General features: G+C 25.9%; 1 protein-coding gene across 1 annotated transcript; it reads left to right on the top strand.

Moving 5' to 3' along the window:
• The first annotated feature begins 1,059 nt into the window (after positions 1 to 1,059).
• Positions 1,060 to 5,243, top strand: LOC145849977 (uncharacterized). Its single transcript, XM_082955104.1, has 4 exons — positions 1,060 to 1,368; positions 2,033 to 2,104; positions 2,866 to 3,003; positions 4,319 to 5,243. Exons 1-4 carry the CDS (start codon positions 1,125 to 1,127, stop codon positions 4,570 to 4,572), a joined length of 708 nt encoding a protein of 235 aa, XP_082811230.1. The 5' UTR covers positions 1,060 to 1,124; the 3' UTR covers positions 4,573 to 5,243.
• Positions 5,244 to 10,006: the final 4,763 nt, after the last annotated feature.

The raw sequence follows: 10,006 nt of genomic DNA, 5'->3' as shown, positions 1-10,006 counted from the left end.
ATATTTTATTCAAATAAAATGGCTTTAACTAAACTGTAAGTAATGTGATTTGATTTTATATCTTGTTTTTGCTTTAACACATGCTTCTAAACATTTTTAATGTTTACATAAGCATTTTTTAGTGTGTAAGTTCAACTTGTTCACATAAATTAAACATCAAACTGAGTTCAACTAACAAACTTTAAGGTGATATTTTTCTAAACTTGCACTTGAAATAATCTTAGTTTTTAAAGCATGTTGATGTAGAAGCAAAACGCAAGTCTTTTTTTTTGTAACTTATTCTTACATTTAGCAAAAATTTACGTTTTGTTTTTTTAAGTTTAAATAATTGAATTTTATATGAGTGTATTAGTTATTGTTTTGATAAATAAAATTAAGCATACATTTCAACATTAATTTAAAATAATGATTTTCTTAGAAGTGTAGTGAGTTTCAATATTGAAAAACACACTTTAGCTATATGCATTTTCAAAGGTTTTGAACAACCACTAAAAGTTATGCACTTATTTTTCTGCAAGTTGCAATAAACACAGTATTTGAAAGCAACTTTTATAACAGTTTTTATTTTGTTTCGCTTAATGCCTGTATTAGCTAAAATACTAATTAAGTTAAAAAATCAAAACACTTTACCATAAGTTGCATTAATATTTTAATTTAGCTTTTTAAAACCATAGTCAAACCAAAATTTTTCGAAGTATATCATTACTATTAAAAACAGAGAAAATTCATTGAAAAATAACAATAAGATAATACAAAGAACTTGAAATAGTATTTAAAGAGGAAAATGTATAATATAACAAAACACTAACTCAGGAATTAGCGAAATAGATACAAACAGACATAAGAACTTGTTGTGTGAGACTTGATGTTGGAAACCTAATACTAAAATAAAACTGGTTTCCTGACATATATTAAACAAATAAATAGAATAAAACACGAAAAAAGCATAATACGGTGTGCTAGATTTTCATAAGTAGATAAGTGAAACTTAAGTTGTACATCAATTATCTGTTTTGAATTTTTTTACCGATACTTTGTTTATAATAACAAGAAAAAACAGTGGGAGTTTTAAAAACTAGATTTAAATTACTTTTTTTTTTTTTCATTAACATAAATAGAATAAAATGGGAAGAGTATGTTGCTTCACATTCGCCCTCTCACTTACCTTCATAGCGTTGGCGTCCCTAACCGTTGCCATAGCAACCAACTGCTGGTTCAACGCAAATCACGTGTTCGAACAGGAAACCCCCGAACCTACGAGTGACCCGGTTAATGGGACGGAAGTTGATAATGGGACTGAACCGGTGGTGTACCCGTGCAAAATTGGTCTCTGGACCACTTGTTACACGGACGAGGTCCCTGAATCGAGTTAGTGTTTGTTCATAAATTTTATGATTACTTTGGTCTATAAGAAAAACTTACTTTATTTAGCTATGATCAAAAAACTATTGATACCACACTTATTAAATAATGGTATCAATCATCAGATTACCTTTTTGGAGCAGTTTATTATGCTAAGTATACCAGACAATTTTTACTTAGTTTTTGCTTTTCATTGTCATGAAACTCATCAGATTTATTCATAAAAACTTTGAAAGTTAGCAAAAACCAACTATCTAATATTTTACTTAAAAAAAACTCTATACTGAGATTGATTAAAGAGTTGCTACAACAACGTTATATACTAAGTCATGCTACTTTCATTTTGTGAGCGATTCTGTTTGATAGTTAAGTTAATGTCGCAAGTATTAGTTATATTAACATACTTTTCGAATTTACGTATTTTATTTTCAATGTGTTTATACATGAAAAGTATACGTAAAATACTTTTAAATAAGCGTTAAATAAAGCAAATTAAATATTTTGCTGATATAGTAAACTGTAAATGCTTAACAAACAATCTTAAACTAATAAGTTTAAGATTTTAGGCAAGTTTTATTAAATTGCACTACTTACTGTAAATAACTTTTTCTATTCAACAACATTCAGTTAATGTTTAGTATGTTATGTTAACATGTAATATTATCTTCAGTTAACAACGGTGGTATGCAAATAAGCGAAAAGTGCGTTTTGGATTACAACTTTCCCACTCATATTATTGAAAGTAAGTTAAAACATTTATTTTTTGTTTTTCTTACATAGAGCTCTTTTCAATATTAAAAAAGCATTGTCAAATCAAACTAAAACGTAAATTTATAACACTTTAACGTAATTTTATGTTTAAGCTTATCTAACGTCCTTTGATATTTCTATTCTTGCAAAATATATACTTCGTAAAAGATAAATAAGAAATAAAAAATAAGTTAATTATCGTTGACAACAAACATAGTTCGTAAATCAATAAACTAACAATGTTTCACTTTTGATTTTCAAACAAACTTAAAAACTTTTATACTAGATTCAATACTAGTCAATGTAAGATAGCTTGCCTTAAAAATAAAGGTGAAGAAAGATTTTTTTTCGTAGTTTAAACATGAGATTTACACTAAAAGCGAAAAGCTTACTCCGTTGAAATATTAGGCTTAAAAATTAACAGTTTTTTCGATATTTTAATTTAAAAGCGTTCTAACTAGATACTAAAGAAACAATTTTTATTGATATTAAGACACATGCAAAACAACTTAACGCAAACTACCTGTTTAAGTAGCTTAATATTGTTTAAAAGTTATAAAAAAATTTTAGCTACTGAACCCAACTGCAATTTTGAGTAAAATCAGCTCACTTTTTATAGTTGCACTAGTAGTTGCCATATTTTTTGTTCTTTTTTGTTCTCATATTTACTTTATTACAACCTTTGGAGAGTTTCACCAACTGAGGTTTCAAACTAGTTTCTTGTCACTTAATTTTATTAAGAACCCTCAACAGGTGTGGCCCGGTCGTCACAGGTCAGTTTGGTCTTGTCGTTCGTTCTGGTTCTCACGTCATTCGTCCTGGGAGTGGTCGGGGTGAAGTTGAAGAAGAAAAATCCCCTCCTCATGGCCGGCATACTCCTTTTCGTTTCAGGTAATTACCCCACTTGTGATTTTTAGCGTGTTTTAGTTTGATAGGGTAGTAGTTTATGTTTCATTTATAAAATTATTATTAGCTTTTTTACTGTTTAAAGTTGTTTATGCTGACGTTTAATTAGTTATCATAATAACTTGTAAAACTATCTTTATTGATTTTTTTTATCGAATTTTAATGATGCTTAATGAAATTTACCAAGTTTTTTTTTTTATGAGTTTTCTATCAAAGTTATAACGATCATCAACATAAATAGTTGATAAGTTATTATGTTTATAAATCTTAAAAATAATATGAAATCAGTTTTTCAAAAAATGCTAATGATAAACATATTTTTTAGTTTTTTATTCTATAGTTTTTCGCTTACAAATTTACTAACAGATTTAAAAGCAGAATTTAATTATAATTTCATCCTCATATCTAGTAGTACTTCTATCCCAGCTTTCCAAAAACTTCTTGTTTTCAAATTGTAATCATTTGATAATCTTATTATCAAATTATAACAAAATATAATATTTAATGCTACACATAATACAAACTATAATTTTATGAATTATAATAATAAATACTACTGTACTTAAAATAAGCTTTTCAAAGTGCTATATTACTAGAATCTTTTAAATCTGTAAGTCATGTTTGTCTCTTTAGTTTAGCAACAATCCATTATTTTTTATTTTTTTATTGTTTGTTGTGACGACGGTTATAATGCTATTATCAAACAAAAGTACGTGATCTGTTTTCACAAACACTTACCAAGTGATAAGTGTGTGGTGAAATATCATATGAATAAAACTTATTGATCACTAATTAAAAGTGGTAATTTGCTATTAATAACAAAAATTTATTATAAAGAATTTTCTTTTTTACGTAAGTGCATAAAAGTTGGTAAAAATGTTTTTTATTCATAATGTAAAGATAAAAAACTCTTAAGAACGAAATACAATCCTCAAAAAAAAACAATCTTTTGATTTCTTTCAATGGGACTTAAAAATTTAATTTTCAAAGAATATTTTTAATAATAAAAATAAAATTAATACGAAAGAAAATTTACTAATAATTGCCAAACTCAAACTAAGAAGCTCAAATCTGTTGCCAACAATATTTTTTTGTTTATAATAACTAATTGTTTTCGTTAGATTTAATTTACGTGTTATTCTATGTCACAGTTACAACAAACTATTTAATTAATCGATTGAAAATAAATTGATATATATATATAATCTGTATTTTGCTTGCTTTGTAATCAAAGCTATAAATTTACTATATAAACAAAACTTTTCATTCAAATTTTTCTTACTTTACTTTTCCCTTTCAGCCATGACAACATTGGTGGGAATGTGCTGCTTCATCGGTCGCGTCCTCATGCAGGAAACCCCTTCCGACACAGGTGATTCCCCTGAAGACAAACCGACCATCCCCGACGATTTCCTCCAAAACTTCTTGTGGTCTTTCTACTGCGGATGGGGGTCGCTGTTGGTACAACTGTTGAGCGGGTCGGCCCTGGTGTGCGGAGTTCGCGGTTGTCTCGTGAGCGGGGAAGGCCCTGACAAGGAGGACGAGTTCATATGACTGAAGAACGAATCCGAGGTTGTAGGTCTCATCACCGTTGTTTGAAATAAAAATATGTGTTTTTGTTGTGTAAGTATAATTTCTTAAAATTTTTGCTATCAAAATATTTCTTTGTTTATTGTATATAGTATAGTTTTTTTAAACTTTTTTTTTTTTTATGTAAATTGTAGATAAATAATAATTTTAAACTTTTTTTTCTGTGATTTTTTTTTCTAGACGATTCTATTGCCATTTGTGCTTTTTTAGAAAACTTGTTTAAGTAAATAGAAGAAAAAACTTATAGTATATAACAATATTTTAAGTATGGTAGTAAACCCCCCTCCTGACCATTCAAACAAGAAATATTAAAAAGCAAATTCTCAAACAAAGTTTTACTCTCAAAGTGGGAACTGAACGTATCACTCTCTTGGTTTGATAATTAAAATAAAAGAATTAGAAACAGTGGCCGTTGTGAGCTGGGTATAATAATATTTAGCATCTGTCTTGAAAATGCTTTATATTAACTTTTTTTTCGTAAAAGATTAAAAAATATATTTTAGTAAACTTAAATATTTTTTACGACCTTTATTTTAGGCGGAACAAACTAGATAGCTGTTATGAAGCAATATTTTATATTTTATGTTTAGTTTAATTTGTGCAATTTTTATTTGCGTGCAATAAACTTCAATGTTACAAAAGTTTTCAAGTGATTTTTATCTGTAATTGAAGTATATACTTAATTGATTAACAAAACTAATTCAAATTAAGATTTTAAAAGTTTGTTAAATTTTACTTGTATAGAGCAGAGTAAAATATTTTAAAACACAGTATTTTGACACTTAATTCGTCCAAAATATTAATTTAGTTTAAAATTAGAAATGTTTGTTACAAAGTTGTTCAAAAAAGTTTTAAGTCAAAGGTAAAGTTGTGATATAATTTAAGGTATTTTTGCTTTTAAAACAAATTTTCAAGATTTAGTGGAGAATTCTGGCAATTGTTTAAAGTTTCATTTAGTATGATCCAAAAATAATAACAACTAAATATTACTTTTATAGTTTAAAATGTGTTAGAGGTAACTCTTTTACCTTAATATTTGTAACCTTTTTGTTTAATACGTTTTATTAAAACTTTTTTTTGTTTTTTTTTGTTACATATTTAAAGTTTTTGTTTAAAAAAAAAAAAAAAACAATCACAGAAATTAGAAACATGAGGCTTATTTTACTTTCTACAGCTGTGATAACAGTATAATATTAAATGTGACACTATTAAAAAAAAAACACTTTTGTCGAATTATTTTTTAATTTATTATTATATAGTTTTGTACTGACAAATAAAGTTGAATTTTAATTTTTAACAAACAAATCAAATAAGTTAATAAAATATCTTTGTTCATAGATTTTTTTAAACATTAAAAACAAAGATAACTTTTACATAATTTATTAAAAAGCAAATTTTGTTAATTTAAGACATATACTGTAAAAATTAAGAATAATACAACAAAAATGTTTAAGAATTAGTAATGCTTCTTATCGTTAACAATAAAATATAACACAGTACATCTTAAAACAAATTCTATACTAAAAAGCTGTAGTTTCGTTTTTTTCAAGGATAGCTAGGTTTTCTACTATAACCCTAAAAGCTTATAACCATTCTAATTAAGTAAACAAAAGTTATCATACATTTGTTTACAATTACAATTTCAAGACAAAACTTCTTTTTACTAATTTGTTTGATTATTAATTTGTTGTTGGAGTAAAAATAAGTTTTACAATTGTTATTATTAAATAAGTTAAACTTAAACGTTGAATTTTACATATTTTCAGAAAAACTACTATTTTGAATTATACAAAACTATTTTAAGTAGTCTTTAAATGCTTTTATAAGTTATATTTTTTATTTATTTAAATAAAGAGCTTTGAAAGTGTAAAAAGCATGTTTTAACTTAGATTACAAAAAATAAGTTTATTGAATAGCATAAAAAATAACACTCAACAGTTTTTGTCAAAGCACATGGTGTATGTAAAAATCACTTAGTCAATAAACAACTTTGTACTTATGTTTATTGTTTGTTTTGTATAATAATAATAGTTTATTGAACGACAAAAAAACTCTCAAAGTTTTTCGAAGTATTGAAATTTTAGGTGCTGCTGCACGAAGAACCTTTCAGCTATTGAGTTGTACACCATTTATACCATTATACATTTTGTCAAAGACAGTTAATTCAATATTACGATAAAAAAACGCTCAAAAAGTTTGGTCTAGCGACCTGGTGTACGAAAAAGCTTTTGGATTTCAAGACATACTCCAAACCATAGCTGCCAAATTTTATCCAGCTAAAAGCCACACAAGTAAAATAAAACAATTTTATACATAGCAATATTATAATTTTAACAACTCTGCTTTATGGATACAGTTTAATGTTATGCCCTTATCATTGTTCTTAGCACTGAATTGCACTTTAAAATTAATGTTTACATACACTTAATTTTTTTTTTAAATCTCAACAAGAACTTTAACTTGTTAACTAAAGCTATTAACTTTTTAGATTCTAATACAAAAAATTACAATAATGTTTTAAGTTGTCTAAAAATCAAAGTGGAGTGTTATTTCTTCAGTACTATTAGAAACGTCTTTAAAAGGACATTAAAAGGTATCCGTTGTGTGCGACTCAATAACCGAAAAGTTTTTTTGTGCACAAGGTCCTACGACCAACATTTTGATCGTATTTTTTTGTCGTTCAATAAACTACATATTTTTATACAAAGTATTTAAAAAATTACTTTTTCTTCCAAAGTTTTTTATATATTTTAGTTTATTCTAATTCAGTTAGTTCAAACGATTTTTACTTAATGTTAAATCAAAAAACTAAGCGTATCAAACAAAACGACTAAAAAATAATATAAATTTTCATAGAGTGTTTTTTAACTTTGTTTAAGTTAAAAAAATACTTTGCAATTCTCTTGAAAAGTCTTATTTTACTAAAAACTTATGTTGTAAACAAACAAATTTTTGAATTAAATAAGATAGTTTAATTTTTTTGAATTAATTTAAATTAATTTGAAGTGTATGAAAAAAAGTTAAAAAGTGATTTAAAAAAGATTGTTTACAAAATTGCGTAATATGTTTGAATGTTTTAGCAAAGTTTTTATTTTATATCCCTTCTCCATGTTTGTTGCTTTATGCCATGATATACAAAGTTCATTTTACTTACTCTGCTTTGGCTTGTTCAAACAACTAGAAATTTCCAGAAAGAGACAATTTGAACATTGAGCATTGAGTTGCATTTAGAGTTGCAATGACAAAGCAGGGTCAAATGGTTTGCCAATTTCATATATTGCTGATGCAATGGGAGAATCAACACGTTTTTTAGTTCATAAGACTTCATATTAGTTAAACTTTTCAAGTTTATTAAAATAAAAGTATTTATGAGTCAAATGAGCATCAGAAACAATTTTGAGAAATGTTTTGTATATATATTTATGAAAGAATAAAAAAATACTAAGAATTTGTATTACATGGTATACTTACCTTTTTTTTTGATTTAAAAGTGTTTCTTATTTTTTATTAATCAACCATGTTATTTAAACTACTAACAATTGAGTCATTTCTATTTAACAAATCAACAAAGATACAAATTTTAAGTGGCTCTTTGCTCTCAAAGTTGAAGTAAAACAACTAAATTTTGTTTATCAAAGAATATAATTTTAACCAAAGATTAAGTTATAAGAAACATTTTTCTGCTTATGTGTCAACCATTAGGTTTTGATCTTGCAGCATTCAAAGCCATCATTAGAACCATGACTACATCAGGCAACATAATAAGTTGATATTTCCATTAATGGATATTTTCAAAAAGTATTTATAACTTGATTCACCCAAAAATATAAATTTTTAAAGCCATAAACCTGACCTGAATTTAGGTCAGGTGTGTTACAGACAGAACAAAGGATAAAAAAACTAATACATGCCCTTAAGACTGTTACAATTTCAAATTGAAAATAAAACATCACTTGGGTTATTAACTTGTTTAAAATGTTTTAAGTTCTCACCCTTACAACTTACTAAAAACTGGTGGTGTCATTTCAATATTTTATTGGCCATTACATAACTTCATAATACAATATACTAATAAAACCATCAAAAAGTTTATCCAATATGAAATATTATTTGTTTGAACAGTGGTAGCTGGTTTCTATACTATTGTTGCTATAAAACTTGAAATGTTTAGTCAAAGAAACTGTCAAACAAAAAACCTTTCAGTTATCCAGTCACTTATTACGGATACCTTATGTCTTGTCAAGGACAAATATTTGCAAGAAATAACATATTTTTAAATTAAATCTATATAATGTTTCCAACTTAAAACAAAGGAAATTACAGCATTTTTAATCTTCAATTCCATATAAAGTCAAGTCTAACACAGCTTTCTATAAAATATCAATCTCCTTAAATTTTTTGTTAGATTTAAAAAAAAAAGTTCAATTATCTTCAGGATAATTAAATTGATCAAATCATATTTAACTTAATTCATAAATTTACTAAAAGCAAAAATATATATATATCAGTTTTGAGGAAAACTGTTATAAGTCTATTGACCATGAAAAACCAACACTCAAATGTATGGTTAACAAAAAAGTTACCACTCATTCAAGATGACTCAGGCTAGTTTATAACTTATTTGAAAAACTCAGGCTTTTTGATTTATTTTTACAAATCTAATCTTTGGCTAATTTCAAGGTTGCCACACACTAAGGATAACTTATATAATGTACAAAGGATGGTTTATTGGAAATTTTAGTATCTTGTAATCAGGTTTGCCAAAAAACAACTGAAATTGACTATTTAGGCACAAAAAAAATCTTTTTTGACCAATTTTGTATAAAACAAAAAAATTTGAACAAAAATCACTGACCCTTTAACAATTTTTACATGTAAAATAATAAAACTTACATAAGAAAAAAAAATCTGTCATATATAATTTGTTATTATTATTTAGATTTGTTTTAATTATAAAACACTTTAAAACAGTGTTTTTTCAATATTTTTATAACATTAAAGACAGTTTTTTCACCTTAAATTTAGTTTTACACTACATATTGACAAACGTATAGCAACCCTGTATAATTTTTCTAAATATCATACTGACTCAAGATAGTTTTGTTTTCTTATAAAAAACTTATAAAAAGGATGGTTTAAAGATTAAAAAAAATTGCAGAACAGGTTTTTTCTTGATCTTGAATGAGATAGAGTTGTACAGGTTGCAATATTTCGATATTTTATAACCAATTTTGTTCATTGAATAGGTGTTAATTGGCTTTGAAAAGTTATTTTAACTTTTTAAGTTTATTCAAGTGTTTTGGTCAAGGGTTTTCAAAAACTAAGGATGACTCAAGACAGTTTAAGGTCACTCTGGGTATTTTTTGACTTTAGGACAGGCAACCCTGTAGTTTTTTAA

Source organism: Thalia democratica, chromosome 2 (assembly GCF_965202585.1).
Source record: "Thalia democratica chromosome 2, ktThaDemo2.hap1.1, whole genome shotgun sequence".
NCBI classification, from domain to species: Eukaryota; Metazoa; Chordata; class Thaliacea; order Salpida; family Salpidae; genus Thalia; species Thalia democratica.
Note: the sequence above shows the minus strand (reverse complement) of the source record. Positions and strands in the feature narration are given on the sequence as shown.